The 18,731-nt window shown below is 47.9% G+C and overlaps 1 protein-coding gene and 1 pseudogene across 3 annotated transcripts; one reads left to right on the top strand and one right to left on the bottom strand.

Annotated features, from left to right (window-relative positions):
* Positions 1-920: 920 nt before the first annotated feature.
* On the bottom strand, positions 921-5,509 carry LOC117859290 (probable galacturonosyltransferase 15). 3 transcript variants are annotated; one of them, XM_034742501.2, is made up of 6 exons: positions 4,847-5,509; positions 4,653-4,729; positions 3,156-3,329; positions 2,049-2,618; positions 1,662-1,958; positions 921-1,562 (listed from the first exon to the last, which is right to left on the bottom strand). In XM_034742501.2, the coding sequence occupies exons 1-6, from the start codon at positions 5,040-5,042 to the stop codon at positions 1,236-1,238; spliced, it is 1,641 nt and encodes a 546-aa protein (XP_034598392.1). In that variant the 5' UTR covers positions 5,043-5,509; the 3' UTR covers positions 921-1,235. The 3 variants fall into 3 exon arrangements, with proteins under 3 accessions (XP_034598392.1, XP_034598393.1, XP_034598395.1); XM_034742502.2 differs by having other exon boundaries at positions 4,653-4,726; XM_034742504.2 differs by lacking the exons at positions 4,653-4,729; positions 4,847-5,509 and adding an exon at positions 3,414-4,630.
* Positions 5,510-10,162: 4,653 nt separating this feature from the next.
* Positions 10,163-13,040, top strand: LOC117859061 (uncharacterized; annotated as a pseudogene).
* The last annotated feature ends 5,691 nt before the right edge of the window (positions 13,041-18,731 follow it).

Below are 18,731 nucleotides of genomic sequence, written 5' to 3'. Positions count from 1 at the left end.
AACATTTTTAAATATGATATTATAAAAGCACTAGTTATTTTTTTAATTTGCCTAGCGCAACTACACTATGATATATTAAATTTTCGACAAAGACAACCGACCAACAACTTTCTTATTACTAAAGTTTTGAAGTTGCCATGATATCTCTTGAAATATGTGGTGACCCGTGGAACGTATATTTTAGTTATAAAGTTAAAAATGTATTTAAAGAAACACAACTTGCAAAACATATGAAGATTATGTTTCTCTGTATATTTAGGATTGTTAGTTTCAACAAGTAGTTAAGAAAAATTTATTTGTCATTTGAAAATAAAGTCTACACTTACTTAAAAAAAATTATGTAATAGGATAATATATATTTAGGAATAAAATCAAGAATGTATGTACACTATAATCCTACGTCCGCCGCTCCTACAAACCATGGAAAACAAAAAGGAATCTAATTCCTGGAACTACATATCCAAAGCAATTGGGGTTTCCTCACCGGCAAATAGAAGAAATCAATCCACTCCAACACCAGTAGAGGATAGAGTGGGAAAATCAGTAGGAAGATGAGAGGAAGAATTCGAGTTGGAGAGATCATGACGGAGTCAAAGCTATGAGACCAGATCTGGCCGCCGCGCCGTCTTCTAGCACTTGTTGGGGCTTTGGAGAATTCGAGGAAGAAATATGAGAGAGGGCGGAGAAGGGGAATGGCGGCACCTGCTTCACGAGCTAGTGGACAAACACGGTGAATCGGGAGGCCGAAGGTAGCACAGCCCAATGGGCCATATTCCTACAAACTTTAGTTGGCAGTCAATAGACTACCAGTTTGTGCCGTTTAAGCAGTCCATGGGCCGTTAAGGCCTGTGCGCTTGCGACCTGCACGAGAGGTATGCAGTCCAACCGGAAATAGTTCGATCAAAATAGAGGCGGGGATGGAATGGAACATATTGCATATCAACTAAATTTCAAATAACCATATATTGTACATCTTATAGATGATGAAGATGAATCCTAAATTAGGTTCTTTGAAAGTTTTGTGAAGTTTACTCTGTGACCCAAAATAAATACCCCATGATCAATAATTCAGTATATACATCAAGCAGTTCTAGTGTGATACTGTCACTCTGAACTTATAATATATTGCCCGTGTGCAGACTGCAGAACCTGAAGGTGAGGAGAGACTGCAGGCAACACCTACTTCCCTCTCCCATAACCCCAGCTCTGCACCTGAACCAAATTACTGTACTTCTTTAGTTCTTTTCCCTCCCAACTCGATGTTCTGCTGTTCCCAATTCCTGCCATTCCAGCACACCACATCCCTGTAAGAAACTGTCTGACGCGTTCAGGTGGCCGAGCCACCGCTGCCGCAGCTCCGGGAACGCGACCTCCAGCCACGGTTTCCGCGGCCCGCTGAAGTGCAGAACGGCGGCGAACTCCACCAGCTTGGGGTCCGGCACGCGCCAGCCGAGGCCCGGCAGATGCCACAGCGGCTCGATCGCCTGCACGCGCCCGTCGAACGCGATTAGAGCCGGCGGCAGCGAGGCCATCTGCCACAGCCTGAAGCCCGACTCCCGGTTCTGCACATGGCGCAATGGAATGTCAGAATCAATAAGGTGACTGTTTTGCATTGCTACTGGTATGGTAATGTTCAGGGAAGTTCACGACAAGGGACTTGCCTTTTGTAGCCAGAACTGGTACGTCTCGGTGACGTTTGTTCGTCGCCACGCGTCGAGGTCGACGATGTTGATGCCCCACGACCACGCGCATTGCGAGCTGTGGACGCCCGACACGGCAGGATCCGAGAAATTCAGGTGGTCGCCGAAGGTCTTGTCGATGCAGATGCCGCCTCCTTCGTGAGCGCCGACCGCGCCGATGACGTTCCCGTCGAGGTCCTGCTCCCACAGCCCGGTCAAGTCCTTGCGCACCACGACGTCGTCGTCGAGGAGCATCACCCGCCCAAGCTCAGGGAAGAACTGCTCGAGCAAACACGTCAGACCATGGCAAATGTTAGCACAACGTTCATCAAATTCGAAGTACGTGGGCTTTGCCTCCTTTGATTTTACCTCTGGGAGATGGATCTTGAGATAGTTCAGGAGCGAGAACGTGCTCGGCTTGGACGCTTCGAGCCGTCTGTGCTCCCTCTCCGCTGATCCATCACACTGGTGATAGTCCAGCGAGCTCCTCTGCACCTCCTCGACCGTCCTCATGACGGAGGCGATGACGCCGGCGTCGCGCCAGTCGAACTGGTGCAGGCCCCTGACCTCGACGACGGCGGGCGACACCGGGTGCAGCGCGAACCACGAGTGCAAGGGCACGTAGCTCTTCTTGTCCGTGACGATGTGGAACACCAGCCTGCCAGGGTCGGCGGCGCTCCGCACGGCGGAGGCCACCGCCACGGCGGCCGCGAGCACGTTGTCGGTGACGAGCGCGACGTGGAGGTACGAGGCGTCGGTGAGGCGGGGCGCGTGCTCCGGCGGCGGCACCGGGGAGCGCGCCGCGGAGTTCACCGCGAACTCCTCGGCCAGGCGCAGCGTGAGGCAGTGCACGCTCTTGGGGACGCCCAGCGAGGCCAGGTGCCGGTTGAACAGCGCCCGGACCCTCGATGACTTTACCTTCCGATCCATCTTCAACAACTGGGGGAACGTAATTTTAGTTTTACCAAGAGTTAAATCAAGAACTTAGCTCATCTAGATACTTAATCTTAGGAATGCATGAATAATTCGTAGAATATTTTTACATGAAACCGTACATTTTGCACAGGAACCAAAAAAGTTTCCCAATTAATTTTCCCTTAACAAAAGAAGTATAGTACACTGAGCTTACTAGCTGATCCTGATCCTATGACTGAACCCCAGCGTGCTAGAAGACCATACAGCCACAGCCTGGCATGTCTGGGTTATTGCAGGATTTGTGTGTTTGACAATTGAATAAGCACGATCATGATAACAATGTACACGTATGTCATATACGTTTCAGTCTAGAGAAGGCTCAAAAAAGGCGGACCCTATGATGCAGTCTTTTGCCGTGGAAAGCTGAAAGCACTTACTCGAGCTAAGGTGGTAACATGCAGGGCACGATGCCAGCTTACCAAAGTTCAGTGGAAGATTAGTAAAGGCCATAACAGGGGACGCGTGGGACGGAACACGATTTGATAAGCTTACACCACATACCATGGCCATCATCTTGATCGCCACGGCCTCCATGTCGAGCCGGGCGTCGTAGGACGCCAGCATGGCGCCCATCTCCGCCATGAGCGCGTCCAGGGAATCCGGCGCCGCTTCCACCACCACGGGATCCAGCAGGGTGGCTTCCCTGTGACTCCTCCTCCATTCCTTCATAAATTCCTGGTAGACCCATGTAACAGATGTTAAAATGTTAAGTCAGGGAAAAAGGTTAAAGGCTGCCAAACAAAGTCGTAAAATTGTTACGTTGCCTGTGCAAAACTGAAGCCAGCATTGGCTCCATCACGATCCAGGACTTGCATATTTGTGTATGGCTACATACGCGCTGTACATGTGAAGTACAAAAATAACCATCCCAACCAATGATGAGGTATTAAATAGGTTTCTCACAAGAAACCACATAGAAAAACAATCATTATTGGCAACGATCTAGATCGGGAGAAATCACAAGGGGGCGCATGGAGCCACGGACGATTGTTGAGGCAGTCTCAGGCTCACGGACCACAAATCCACAGATTTTTGCAATATCCACGTAGCTCCAAAGGCAAGGCCCCGTCAGCCAAGCTGGATCGCGTGCCACCGAGCGCGCGTCCTAGCTAGAGAGCAAGGGAATCCTAGCGAGCAAATCTCACAGGGCTGCAGCCTTCGGTTCCGCCCGTAGCGGCTGGCAACACACGTCGTCCCAGCTATCCAAGCCAAGCCACCAACCCGTAGGGCCCGCGCCGAATAATGCAGCGCGGCAGTGTAGGTCACGCGAATCTACTACTGCTAGTCCCGATCCGATCCGTTGGAATCGCGCCCGGGCCTCGTCAAATTAGGTAGTTCTTTCGGCGTAACAAGAAGTACTGTAGTACTTACAGTAGTTCTTGACTTTTTTCATGCCTAATTAGCTTTTCAAAGGACAAAATAGTGCGCGTTTAGCTCGGTGTGAGGCCTAACTAGTCTTGCATTGGAGTTTATCCAGTTGAATTACTTTGGATTTGGGTTGGAAATGGATTGACTAGCATGCAGGAACTGACCGGACAGCTGGCACGTCAAAAGTCAAAAAAAAAAGGATGACAGTGACACAGTCACTCGCACTAGCTCGGTCACTGCGCCGTCAACCGTCAGGACGGCAACCGCCCGGACCGGACACCGGACCGGACGGCCGACACGGGCCTACCTGTCAGCGGGACAGCGCCGGGCGGCCACGTGGTCGGCAGCGCCGCGACGTGCTGGCCACCCGGCCCTGACATGTGACATTCCCGTCCCCGTGAATGCCGCTGGCTGCCAAGGAGCCGAACCGGGTAGAAACCGCGTGAGCAGCAGGCCCGCGTGCGCCGTCGCCCATGCCTTCGCTTTTGAGCTTTTGCCCCTCCTCCCCGCCGCGGCGCACGACGTAAAAAATTGTCAAAAACCCGGCGCCTAACACAATTCGGCGCGGCTGCGAGCAGCGAGCCTACCACCCTAACGCAACGAGCTAGAGAGGTCGGGTTCAGGACTCACCTCCATCGCGTCGCCGCCGCCGCCGCCGCCGCCGTAGAGCCAGCGCACCAGCCCCGCCCGCCAGTCGAGGCACCCTGCTGAAACGCGAGTTCCATCACATGGCAGGCAGGATTACGCACCGAGATGGAGCAGCTAGCAAGTACTACGTACGTGGAACAAGAATGATTACTGTGAAGCGAGAGGTAGCCACTGACCGGTCGCGGAAGGGCAGAGGGAGGCGCCGGCCTCGACGGCGAGGAGCGCGGCGCGGAAGAGGAGCACCCCGGCGAGGAGCCCCGTCACGATGGCGGAGCGGCACCCGCGCCGCGCCGCTTGCTGCTGTGGCTGCGGCGCCTTGGGCTTCATCACGACGTCGTCCGCGGCCGCGGTCGCCGTGATGTATACCCTCATTGCCGGTCACTGGTGAACGACTCGCTCGCTCTAGACGAGGCTGCGGCCGGCCGACTCGTTGTCGCTGCTCATCAGCCTGCTAACTTATCGACCGCGAGCCCGAGCTCCCGCTTGCTAAAGTATCGAAGCGCCCGTGCGGGCGGGCGGCGCACTGCCCAGGGCAGGACGGGGACTGGCCGAGTGGGAACCCGGGGCAGGGGAGAGGTGGAAACAGGGGGGGTGCGGGGCTCGCGCGCCGGGCGGGGGAGGTCATAAGCATCAGCAGCTGGGAGTTATTAGTGAGGCGCAAGTTGGGAGTGGGCACTGGGGGATGGATGGCGGTGGCAAAACAGGGGAGAGTGGCGACGCGACGCGAGGGGATATGGCCGGCTCCCTGTTGGCGAATCTGGAATTCCGCTGAGGAGCAGGGGACCGGGCGAAGACGCCGCGCCGGGATCGCTGGATTTGACCCCCGGAAAGCGACATGGCGATTGCGCGAGCTGCCGAGCCCGAGCTAGACCACCGACACGAGCCCGAGGGTGACAAGCGCGGGGGGCCCTCGCCCTCCCACAGTCCCACACGGAGAGTCGACGACGCTGCCTGGTGGGGCAGGCACACATGACACATCGTCGTCGTCCGCCGTCCGCGTCACGGCTACCGGGCTATGGCTTATCCGGTGCTGCAGTGCCGCGTCCGCGTCTCGGCTTCCAAGTCCGACGAGATCGATAGGTTCAGCTGCCATGTGACGGGTGTGTGGACTGAGGCGGGCTGCCCTGCCCAGCCTCGCTCGTTCGAACGCTTGCTAGCTGCACTGTCTGTCAGCGTGGCGGTGGCCAGTCGGAGCTCGGAGTTAAAGGTGCTAGTTGAGAGAGTGGCTGAATGAGCAGGCCGGAGGCACTTGTGCCGCGGTGTCAGCCGAGGTGCCATGGCTTCCGGACTCGTCGCCGTTCACGGCATGGCCATTGGGCCAGGCAAAGCATCGAAACAGCCGAGCGAGATGCAGATGCTGGCGCCTGGCTGCGTTAACCGGCTCACGAACGGTATAAACGCTACGGATCGGTGAAAAACTGCATGGTGCTAGACAGGACGCACATACTGACTGCAGCAGAAAGACTCACCCCGCCGCAACGACTTTATTTCTCCCCCGGTGCGGTAGTATTGGCAGTAAACGCTACCACAGTGCGGCCGTGGTACGTGCGAGATCCACCGGTACCGGCTGCCGGCTGGGCCGCTCGTCCTTCGGACTTGCTGACTTTTTTCGCGTCCCTGTTGGTCACAGCATTGGTCCCTGCAGTGCAGGTGGACGATGAATTGCTGCCCTTGCTCTTGGTTTTCACTTTTGCCTGGATTCTTTTTTTTTAAAACCAAGTTATGCCTGGATTCTGATATTTTGGTTCTCACCTCAGCTTGGATCCGGGTATTTTTCCGGGGACCATGCGCGTGCCGCGGCAATCTGCAGCGCGTGCTTTTACCGAGCCCCACTGATATCGCCGGACAGTGGTGACGACCTGAGGACCCACCGAGATCAGAGCAACCGATCAAGCGTGGACAAAACAAGTGACGGGAGGGACGAATGGACAATCGTGTTCAAGCTGGGTTGATTGCTTGAAGCAGGATCATATGAGTAACTTTTCTGATCAGACTTCAGAGTGCCTGTGCTCCGATCCTTGCTTCTGACTGATCACTAGTTGTTCCGTTCCGTCTAAATCGTCGTATACGCTCGCTACTGTGCATAGGTTGGTTCTGTCGGCAAGATATACCGGTTTTGTATGCACTCGCTTAGACTGTAGCTAGCACATTGGTCTACCTAACAGCAGGACTCATGGAGTCATGCCGACCAAGCACTGTCTGCCTGGAGAAGCATGCACGAAGTTAGCTCGACGCTGTTCCGTAAATTCATATCACTTGGTTTTAGAGTGGGGTCCATTTCCATTAATCAGATCATGTGTATGTGGGGAACTAATGAGGTCAGCTCCAGATGATGTAGATCAATTACTCAATTTTTTTGGAGGCCTTTTATGATTTTAAAAGGTCAAACTTTATAATTTTTTATCAACAACCAGTAAAATTTTAGGAAAAAGTTGAAAGTACTCCCTTGAAGTATAGCGAAAGTCTAGATAACTCATAAACTATGTTTTAGTTCAATTTACCCCCTAAACTATACTATTTTTCAACTTGCCTTGTAATGCAATTTGTCTTTTTTTTCTCCATACACAAGTTGAATTTTGATTGGAAACTTTGCGGGGTGGTAGTGACATCATAACCTATATTAAAAATATTTTATGAATTTTTCATCATTATTTTTATATAATTTTGTATCTCAAGGACTTTGTTATATTTGAGGGGTATTTTGGACTTTTTCCAAAATTTTATATACACAAAAAATTATATGAATATATTTTCCCCACAAAAAAATATGAATATTTTCATATTTTAAAGAGAACTAATGATCAAATTATGACTTTGCTTTTTGTAGCAATTGATACTACAAGAGAATTAATGATCGAAATATTCCTCTGCAGAAGACTTTTTTAAATCCTTAAGATGTCCACCAACGAATTAATGGAGCAGTTGGTTAAGACTTAAGAGCATATAGTTGTCTTGTTCCTTTCAACACACTAAATCCGGCCGGTGCCTGCTTAGTGGTCTGTTGCCTAAGAGCACTTGCATCTTTTATCTACCAGCTCCACAATCCTGGTTTGATTTTTGCATTACATGGCGCATAAAAGGGTAGGTGGCAGACTGACGATGCACGTAACACAAATGGAGTAAAACAGAAGAAATCCTCCCTTTGACGTACGTGTTAACGCAAGTCAATATGCTGGAACCCATAGTACCCTTTTCACAATGGCATGACCACTTGCCTGCGCACTGATTTGTGGATTACGGATAATTTGTTCCTCGGTGAGCATGGCTAACAAATTGATCTGAAAGATGACGGCATGATAGCTGCTGGGCTCCGTTTGTTATTGCTGGGATCACCAAAACCTAAACACCCTCGAGTGCCATCCACAGTATAAGAAACTCTTTGACCTCGCAAGTTTTACAAAGTATAAAGAGCCGCGGAGCCTCTCTAGCCTCGCGAGTTTCAAACTGAGAGTAAAACTCAATTACCCTCGAATGTCGTTAGCAGATCTCAAAACTAACCTCGCAAGTTGTGCGTCGACAGCTAGGAAAGCGGAACCCTTTAACCTCGCACGCTCTATAGAGGCATCTCTAATAGTAAATCCCGTATCCTTGCCTCACATCTGCTCCTGGAAGGACTCGAGGGTGGTGATTGACAACAATAATGGCTAACTCCCACTGGGTTAACCCTCGAGTGTTCGGAGTCGGTTCCGGACATCAAGCTTTTATCTTTTTACTCTTTACTCAGGAATGATGCTCAGAGAAGAACTATGCGAAGTTAGGACCTCTCGACAAGACTCAACAAAGCAGGTGTCTTCAGGCGGGGCGTTCGTCTCGGATCGCGGATGAAGCCTTGAGGCTGGGCGATCGGCTTAACATGAAGATGAAGTCTCGAGGTTAGAGGGTGGAAGGTGTGAGAAACGTGACCACGTGGAAAAGTTCAATTTGCACACGTGTTCCTTAATGACCTTTATGTACGGCATATCCTAAGGATACAATGGTTGAGAGAGGATATTTTCGGAATATAAAGTAGGTCATGGATCATTATGAAAGAGAGCCCCACCCTATTGTAAAGGGGCAACGCTTTTTCAATTGAAACCGTTTCATTTGTCTAAATCTATTCGGTGTTGAAATGTTTGACACCAACAGGTACGGTCCTGATGTGGGCAAGAGAAACTTTTGTAAAAGCAGATGGGAAGGCATGCAGGCAATGGTCATCGTGCATCCATTTTGGCATTCGACAGCAAAATTCTACGGAATGTCAAACGCGAGGTGGCCGGTGTGGCACATGCCTGGAGCAGCTTTCACGCATTAGTTGCAGGTGATACGGTAGCTGCAGAATAGCGTTCGCGCATAGGGATGATCAAAGCTAGCTTTTCTTGATGCGAGGAAGTTTAATCGCCGCGTAGCATGTAATCTGATGGCGCTGATCTGCATGATCTTTTGCCATATATATAGATGAAGATGTTTGCTGGGTCAATTGCTCCAGAAGAAGCTTCATGATCGAGAGAGGTTTTCAGGTTACGTGAGTGGCCGACGATAACCCTTTTCTTCCTGTATGTGCTAGATCTAGCAAGACGCAGGCGCTGGCTTCCCAGGGAACAGGGAAAAAGCGTGCCGGTGCAGGCCGCGGCAGCACAAATTCTGGTTTTCGCGCCTTGTTCTTTCAGGGTTTCAGGCACGGAATTGGAGAGGCAAAGCCTCAAGGAGCGCGGTAGAGTGGGAGTAGCTTCACCTTTAACACCAGCAATCATAATTGTTGTTTTCATTTGCGTCGATCATTGGCTCGACTGAAATCTGATCTGTGGGCCATCCTCGCGGAAACAACGGGGAAAACAAGGAGCGAGGGAGAGGAAAGAAAGGGACTCACCTAATATAATCTTATAGGATCTCCAAAAATTAAAATAAAGAACCGAACGAACTGCATAAATAGAACTTCATTCATGGGAATGACGGGTTTTGGGGGCCTTTGCTTCTAGAAGTGCCGACCAAAACCCACGCCCTTCGACCGGTCGCCAACGAGCCTCTACCAGCCCTCCCGCAGCGAGTTCGGTGATCCAGTGCGTGTCGTCTGGGTTCCGTGGTAAGGCTACCCCGACCTCTATTTCAGCTAGTGTCTTAGCAACTAGGGGATACACTTCGTTAAAGTTTAGCACATGTCATATCGGACGTTTGGATGTTAATTAGAAATATTAAATATAGGTTAATTATAAAACTAATTGCACAAATGAAGTCTAATTCGGGAGATGAATCTATTAAACCTAATTAGTCCATGATTTGACAATGTGGTGCCATAGTAACCATTTGCTAATGATAGATTAATTAGGCTTAATAGATTCGTCTCGCGAATTAGCGCAGGGTTCTGCAATTAGTTTTATAATTAGCTCATATTTAATCCTTCTAATTATCATCCGAATATCCGATGTGCTTAGTTAGAAATCTGACGTGGAAATTAAAGAAGAGAGAAGAAAAATCGTGGACACCGGGTCGCATGCACGACGTGGTGTCGGCGGCTGTTCCGAGACGCACGAAACCAGCTGATTCCGCGTTGGGGCGGACGGCTCGTTTCGCCCCCCCGCCCCCACGCCGCATTTTCCTCTTCTTCTCGATCCGGTGCGCCCCCCTTCCTGCCTCGCGCGCGAGCTTCTCCCGCTGCTACTTCCCCGCGCAACGCGAGTCACTGCCAAATTTTGGCGCGTTCAGCGAATGCTCTCGCCGCCAAAATCCAGCGCCGAGGGCCACCTCCCGCCCGCCCTTCCTCCATGTATGACCCATTGTTTAGGGTTCGTCGATCCATCCCCGATCAGTCAAATCCACCCCCCAATCTCACACCCTTGAGGAAGAAATCGGCTCCAGGCTGTGCGCAAGAATGAATCGTCCTGAATCGAAGAAGCGCCAGCCGAAATCCCATCAGGCCGCCGGTGAATCGGCCGCCGTTGCTTCAATCGGCGGCGGCGCTCCAGTTGATGGTACTTTTCACGTCCGTGGTGCTGCATCTGTCAGTCCAATCGCCGGTGGTGCTCCACGAGCAAGTGGTTCTCTGGAAGCTGGTGGTTCTCCAGGAGCTGATGGGATTCCAACCTCTCGTGCTCCAGGCACTGGTGGGTTTCCTGCCTTTGGTACACATGCGGCCAGTCCATGGTGGCCACCGTCCTTTGCAGTTCAACCACCTCCAAACAACTCTGAATGGCACATATGTCACTTCTCCAAATTCCTGTAGGACTTTGATGGCCTGATACTAATCTCTGTTGTTAGTAGCTTGGACTGAGATCTCTATGGTCCCTGCGTAATTACCAAATTCCTATATCTGTATTGTTAATGTGTGATGTTCGATTTGGTGATGAGAGTAGAGCTTAGTTAAGTTAATTTGGTCTAGTGTCAGCCCCTGGTTGCAGGCTTTATAGTATCTCCTATCATCTTATAATGCTTTATAGTGCGTCCTGCTGCCCCTGATCAGTTTGTTATTTATCTGAATTGAATTATTTCTCTGAATAATAGTGTGTCCTGCTGCCCCTTATAATGTTTGATGATGCTTTGTAGAACTATTTCTCTGAATAATATGGTACAACCAATTGGGATGTTCTGTCACTTTGATTATCTACAGCTTGTTGCAAGTGCTAGTGTAAAACATCCTATTCTGTCTATCTTTTTCAGGGTGTATTCACAAGGTGGTTTCATGAATATGCTACAGAGCCCTATGGTTCCAGGCATGAACTATCCTAATGGAAGTCAGCAGCCACAAAATTACCATTTAGTTGGTGGAATAATGAGCCATTCCACAACCTCACCAACATCTGCATGTTCTAAAGAGACCCCATCACCAACTGGGAGCTCTGCTGATGCTGCTGCACAAATGGGATCACAGGACAAAGAAACAATTGATGTTGAGGACAACGACACTATCCAGCCTGCTAGATCTAATGTTAGATCAAATGCTAGATCCAATGCTAGGTCCATTGCTACATCCATTGCAAGGTCAGATAGGAGATTGAATTGGTCCAATGAAGAAGACATTAGATTGGTAAGTTAAATTTATTTGTTTCAAGTCCTAAATCAATATGCATTATAAAGTCCTTAATCAGTATGCATTGTAAAGTCCTTAATCTGTATTCTTCTCCAATATGTAGGTTAGTGCTTGGCTGCACTGTTCAATTGATCCAGTTGATGGAAATGATAGGAAGGCTGATCAGTATTGGTCAGATGTCACTTCTACTTACAGCAGCACCACAAAGTGTGACTGTATGAGAAACCGTAACCAACTGAAGCTACGTTGAGAGTGGATTAAGAAACCTGTCACTGAATTCAATGGCTGCTACACAAGAATCACTAAAGTGCATCAGAGTGGCATGAGTGATGATCAAAAGATGGATCTATCACTGCAGCTGTATGCCTCTGAACACAGTGACAAGCCTTTCACAATGGTCCATGTCTGGAGGATATTACGACATGAGAAGAAGTGGTCTGCATATGTGAAGAAACTAAGCAATGAAAAGGATAAGAGTGCAACTCCAAACCCAGCTCAGGTTGTGAATGTTGAAGTTGATCCAAAACAGCATCCTGTTGGGCATAAGAAGGCCAAACAAGAACGCAATGGAAAACGTCCTGCACCTGAAGCTATTTCTGCTATTGATCAGAAACTTGACAAGTTCATTGAAGTATGCAATAAGGCTGAGAAGATGGCCGAGGTGCAAGAAGGTTTGGCAAACAAGAAGCTAGAAGCAGCCCAGCTCAATCACAAAACAGCCCAGGAACAAACAAAGTGTAAAATGCTAGACCTTTACAAAGAATTACTCAGTGCTCCCACAAATGATCTTAGTGAAGAAGCTTTGGCTGAAAGATCCAAAGCAATAGAGTCTATGAGATTGGCTCTGTTTTCTAAAGACAACTGAGGTATGTTTTTTAACCTATTACTGTTGAACAAATTATCTATTAATAGCTTGCTGTTGGTATGTCTAATGGGTTCTTTTTATCTATTAATTATCCATTTTCAAGCAAGTTATCTTTGCAGGTAGCTTTTTTTGTCAATTTTCAATTAGTCATCTATGACAACTTACCTAATAATAGTTCTGTATGAAAAGTAATCTATGAAGCTGATACTTGTTGCAATAATTTGGAGTACTTATGTTTTGTCTTTTCCTTGCAGATGATTCGGTTAGCAGTCATGCCATTTTGTTGTTGCTGTGCTCTGGATGAACAGATGGCACATTGCTGATCGCTGGATCACCTGCTACCAAAACTAGTATCTAAAGTTTATTATGTTTTGTCTGGTCATGGGACTTGAGAGACTACCTTAATTACTATGTACTCGCATGGCAGTGCTATCTATCACCTGCTGTAATGCTTGTGAACCTATTTTCCTATGTTTGTTCCAAATGGAAGGTCATATTTATGTTATGTGTGTACTGAGTTTTGATGCCAATGTGTGCATACGGCTACGCTGTGAATGGTTGCTTGAAAGCACAGGTGCCTTGAAGTCATATCTTATGCAGATGAATGTGTGTTCTATGTACTCATTGATTTGTCGATAGGCTATCAAGTGTGTACTGATGGTTATAGAACATATTTGCCACAGTTGATCCTTGTACATGCATCAAGGTAATTAATATTTCTCCTCTAGACATCACCCTTTGACACCATGGGTTGGGGAGTAGTGTCAACATGTTCATTAATTACTTTATCTCTTCTCTAGACATCACACTTTGACACCATAGGTTGGGATTGCCCTAAGCACCTCCTCGGCTCCCCCTTTCTTCCCACCACCTTCCACGCGATGGGGTGGGGTGCGTAGCACAATCTGCCAACCTATTGATCGATTTCTTACCATAGCCTGTCAAAATCCTTTACCCTCGGCTTGATGAGGTTTAGTTCGAATCAAAATATATCAACCTGTTGATTGATTTCTTGCCATGGCAATTTTCTAGCAGTATAGCGATGCTTTGTGACTACTGGATTTGTTTGATATCGTATCGGGTTCAAATTTGTGCCAGATACTTGCAACCTGCACTTGTACAACCCCAATTACTGTTTGATTTTGGCTCCTTGTGAAAATTTCTACGATTCACATGCTAACATTTTGTTTTCTCTGACATATTCTGTTGTGCATTGTACGTCGCTGACCGTTGTAATATATGTTGTATGAGCTGATTGCTTTTTTGGACTCACAACTGGAATGGACCTAACGGGGTTGATATCAGGTTTCTGGCTTTTTTTTTTGGACCCATTAGGTGGATTGGTGGTCCTGAGCCAATTTATTGGTTGGTTCACAAGTACATGTACATTGTCAGTACATGGAGGATCTTGTGAACTCTACCTAGAATGAATAAAACTCCCACCTTCTTCTAAAAAAATGTTGGTTGATTGACAATTCTTTGTTTGAGTATATGGTGAGCTGCTATTGGCTCAAAATCTAATTGTTTTGTCTTACAAAATCAGTTGGAAAATAATTAGGCATGTCCTGTTTATTGGTTTCTTTGTTTGCGTATATGGTGAGCTGCTATTGGCTCAAATTGTTTTGTCTTACAAAATCAGTTGGAAAATAATTAGTCATGTGCTGTTTATTGGTTTCTTACCACCAGAAAAACAATCAATTTTCTAGCTTTGTGACTTTGTTGTGGCTAGTGGATTTATTTGGATACTGGGTTCAAATTTGTGCCAGATACCTGCACCCCCGCACTTGCAAGTTGGAAAGCCCCAAGTACTGTTTGATTTTGACTCTTTGTGAAGAATTCTAGGATTCACATTCTAACCTTTTCTTTTCTTTTTCTATTGCGCATCGCTGACTGTTGTAATCTATGTTGTATGGCCGATTGCTTTAGACTCAGAACTGAAATGGGCCTAATGGGCTTGTTACCAGGTTTCCAGCTTTTTTTAACCTGTCAGGTGAATTGGCTGTCCAGAGAGCCAATTTGTTGGGTTGTTGGCAGATTTTTGTTGGTGTACCGTTGGCTCAAAATATGTGTAATTCATGTCATATAATTAATTGATCTAGACATGTTCTTTACCTAAATATCAGGAATATTTGATTCGCAGGTTTTCAACCATTGAGTCCGACACATATAAAGCATATAAAGACAGTGTTGTGCGTGCTTTAAAACCAGAATATTTTGAAGCATAGAAGTCCGCCACTTTTCGTCTTGCACCCACTTTACCTGCTCATATGGAGTGCCTTGTGGTAGACCATAAATAATTGCACCAGGACCTAGGAGACACTAGATTAAATTTTAAGGTGCGCACATACACGATGGACCCAACATCATCTCTTCCTTGCATAAACCAAGGCTCAGCCAAATAGAATAACAAAATAATATATAGTGTATAACTATTAAACTAGCCAAATAGAATAACAAAATAATATATAGTGTACAAGTATTATGCAATACCAGGATATATAAAAAAGCGTGCTTATTTAATCGTGATTGCATAATCTTTACGTAAACAGCGTAATTCTTTTCCTATTCCTTAAAATGAAATCTTCAATGGTATACTCATAATCATCTCCAATATATCATGTCATGCTTTCTACATCATTTGTATAAACATAACTTAGATCTTATAACAATAGACGTCTAATCAATCGATGCACATGTAAACAAAAGATGAAAAAGAAACATAATTATGTTATACACAACTAACCAGTTGTCTAATCCATCAATTGCGGCATACGGGTATGCAGCGTGCCGAGCATGCATGCGCGGAGCTGTGGAGATGTTCTAGTGTTTGGCAATCGGTGATGAACGTTCGGAACAAAGATGGCCTGACAGGCTAGCTGGTCGAGATTCCGATAAGGAGACGAAGGATATCGAACAACGAGGAAAATGAGATGTGATCAAAACTGCCTCGTGCCGTTGCCTGCGCTTTCCCTTCCTTTGCTGTACTAATGAATTTGGGCCATGGAATAATGGTAAATGAGCTAGAGTGTTATAAATTGGAGGTCCTGTACGTTGCACAGGCCTCACTCTTAAGGAAAAACTGAGGAAGAAGATCCCATAGCAAAGGAAAAATATTCCCAGACTCGTATTCAATTCTCATCAAATTCTGTGTTGGAGAAGTTGAGGTATCGGAATATTGTGACTGCTAAAATTTTTTTATGATGCTTTGGGAGTGCCAACATTGTTGCTTTCATGGGTGAAGGGCACTCTTGAAGCTTGGCTAAAGTGTAATGATAATAAAACCAATTTTTTTGGAACCTCTATTACTCGTTCCTCTTGTAAGTGAAATTTCTACTTAGAATCTTTTTATCCCACATTTGAATATTGACAATATGCATATTGACACATTTCCACGAATCTTGATATGTGTTATACTTTTCTTTCATACACGAATCTTGATATATGTTGTATCTAGTGCACTTGAGTATCTTTTTGAGGAGGGAGTGTACCCTACTGATAGCAGCTTAGAAAATCTGTATGTGTGCATTGTCGGGAACAAAGTTTGCTTGAAAATTCTTATCTGGCATTAAGAGAAAACATGTGCAATCGTGTTAAAAATAGTCGTTTATCCTAGATGCGAGCCAGCACGTTGTGGAGCCGAGCCACGTGTTTCCGTCGCATTGCACCTGCAGGCCGAGCGATGAGCGTGCCATTTGGAGCCACCGTGGCGACTCTCCCACCAGATTTTCTTTTTCCCTAAAACATCTGAATTTTTGTAATATACTAGTTCGGGTGTGAAACACCTAAAAGTACCTAGTTCTTTCACATGCATTTGATTTACAATTATTGTAGCGTAACAAAGTCTATTTTGTGCTACTTGATTGCCTCTGTGATATTGGGTTAGTGGTTTCGAAGATATATACATCAAAATTAAAGGGACAGTTTCTCAAAGACTAATTGCACCAAACCAGAGTGCTTTTTATTAAAGGCATGGTGGTGGTTCGTGAACTACTTCATAGTATTTATGCTAGCAAAGTTCCTATAATTATCTTGAAATTAGTCTATGAAAAAGCTTATGATAGAGTGAATTGGGAAATCCTAAATTCTCAGGGCAAGAGGTTTTAGTTATTGGTGTAGTTGGATTGAAAAGTTAGTAAAAGGAGGCTCCATATGTGCTAGGCTCAATGTGGAGGAAAGCTCTTAATTCAAGCCTAGAAAAGGGTTAAGGCAAGGAGATCCTATTTTTCCCCTTATTGTAGGAGATGTTTTCACTAGGATGTTACGTGGAGCTGCAAGGAATGGCCTCATAAGAGGCTTGCTCACTGGTTTCAGTGAGGATGGCATTATATCTTTACAATACGCGGATTTTACAGTACGGGGATGACACTATAATCTTCTATGACATAGATGAACAACATCTTAGAAATCTGAAGTGCAGTCTATTTTTGTTTGAGAACTTTGGTATGAGGATCAACTTTCGTAATAGTGAGCTGGCCCCCATGAACTTATCTGAGGAAGAGGGAGCCGAGAAGTTGCTGGCATGAGCACCTACAACCACTAGTAGAAAACTGACTTTGGATCCTCCCCCTTTTGTCCCAGTTTAAAAATGGCCCGAGATAAAAGGTTCACAAACCGGGACTAAAACTCAGCCACTGACGGGGAGCTCACCAACCGGGACTAAAGAACTCCTTTAATCCCGGTTGTAAAGGCCAGTGGCCCTGACCAGCCTTTTCTCCCGGATAGAAACACCAACCGGGATTAAAGGATGCCCGTTTAGTCCCGGTTGGTGTTTTCAACCGGGACTAATGCTTTTAGTCCTAGTTAGAAACACCAACCGGGACTAAAAGAGGGTCCTTTAATCTCGGTTGGTGTTGCCAACTGGGAGAAAAGGCCCGTCGATCACCTCGTTTTGCGCCCCCTCCCCCGACCACTCCACCTCCTCTATCTGTCTCAGAAAATGCACAGGTACTCTAGCTCCTTCCTCCTCCTTCCTTATCCTCTCCTCCCTCCCACCCTCCTTCTTCCTTATCCTTTCTTCTTTTCCCACACGCAGGCGGGCGGTGGGCGCGCGAAACCGAGCGGGGGAGGCGGGTTGGGGCGGCGGCGGGCCGGCGGCGGCGCGTCGTGGAGGCGGCGGCGCTTTTCCCACGCGCAGGCCGGCGGCGGGCGCGCGGATCCGAGCGATTTGCGAGCGGGGGAGGCGGGTCGGGGCGGCGACGCGCCGTGGAGGCGGCGGCGCTTTTCCCACGCGCAGGTGGGTGGCGGGCGCACGGAACCGAGCAAGGTGCGAGCGGCGATGGCGGGCCGGGGCAGCTGCGGGCCAGTGGCAGCGTGCCGTGGAGGCGGTGGCGGCAGGCCGAGAGCGGCACGCGGGGGAGGCGGCGCAACAGGTACTCTCCTTCCTCCCTCCTTCTTCCTTATCCTCTCCTCCCTCCTTCTTCTTCCTTATCCTTTCTTCTCTTTTCCCACACAGGTGGGCGGCGGGCATGCGGAACGAGGTGCGAGCGGGGCTTGCGGGTCAAGGCGGCGGCAGCGGGCGCGGCGGGCGAGCGGCCGGCCGACGGCGTGCGGGAGCCGGAGCCGGAGGCTGCACGGGTGCACGGCGCGGAGGCGGGCGGCGGCGGCGGCGGGGTGGGGCGGGGTAGATGGGCGGCGTGGGTGAAGCAGAGGGGCGGCACGGGAGCCGAGGCGGGTGGCGCGGGAGCCGAGGCTGGCGGATGCCCGCCGGTGCTTTTTTTTTTTGGAAAACTCTTTTATCCCGGTTGGGAAGACCCAGGAGTAAAGACCCCCTTTTGTCTCGGTTGGTTTATCCTGGATGGTTTTTTGGAAGATATGCACCCTACCAACCGGGACTAATGGTCAATTCTCTACTAGTGGACAGTCCCGCACACGCTTTCTGGTGATGATGGTTGTTCCTTATTGTTGGAGTTTAATGTTCTTCTTTCTTTCTAATTTCTTTTTCTTTCTTTCTTTCTTTCTTTCTTTGGTTTTGGTGAGTAGAGAGAGTGTGCTGGAAATTTGATCTGGTGATGTACATGTACCCACTGGCGGAGCTTGATTGACAAAGCAGGGGGCAGTCTATGGAAATGTGGATTAAATATTAGTCTACAGTGCCGTTTTTACAGTTTATTTGGTGGAGAATTAGCTTAGGCATGGGGTCATGGTCCTCTATGGCCATAGCGTAGCCAGTATGTTCTGTAAAGCATTTTGACGGTTT

The sequence above is a fragment of the Setaria viridis genome, chromosome 5 (assembly GCF_005286985.2).
Source record: "Setaria viridis chromosome 5, Setaria_viridis_v4.0, whole genome shotgun sequence".
Lineage (NCBI taxonomy): Eukaryota > Viridiplantae > Streptophyta > Magnoliopsida > Poales > Poaceae > Setaria > Setaria viridis.
Note: the sequence above shows the minus strand (reverse complement) of the source record. Positions and strands in the feature narration are given on the sequence as shown.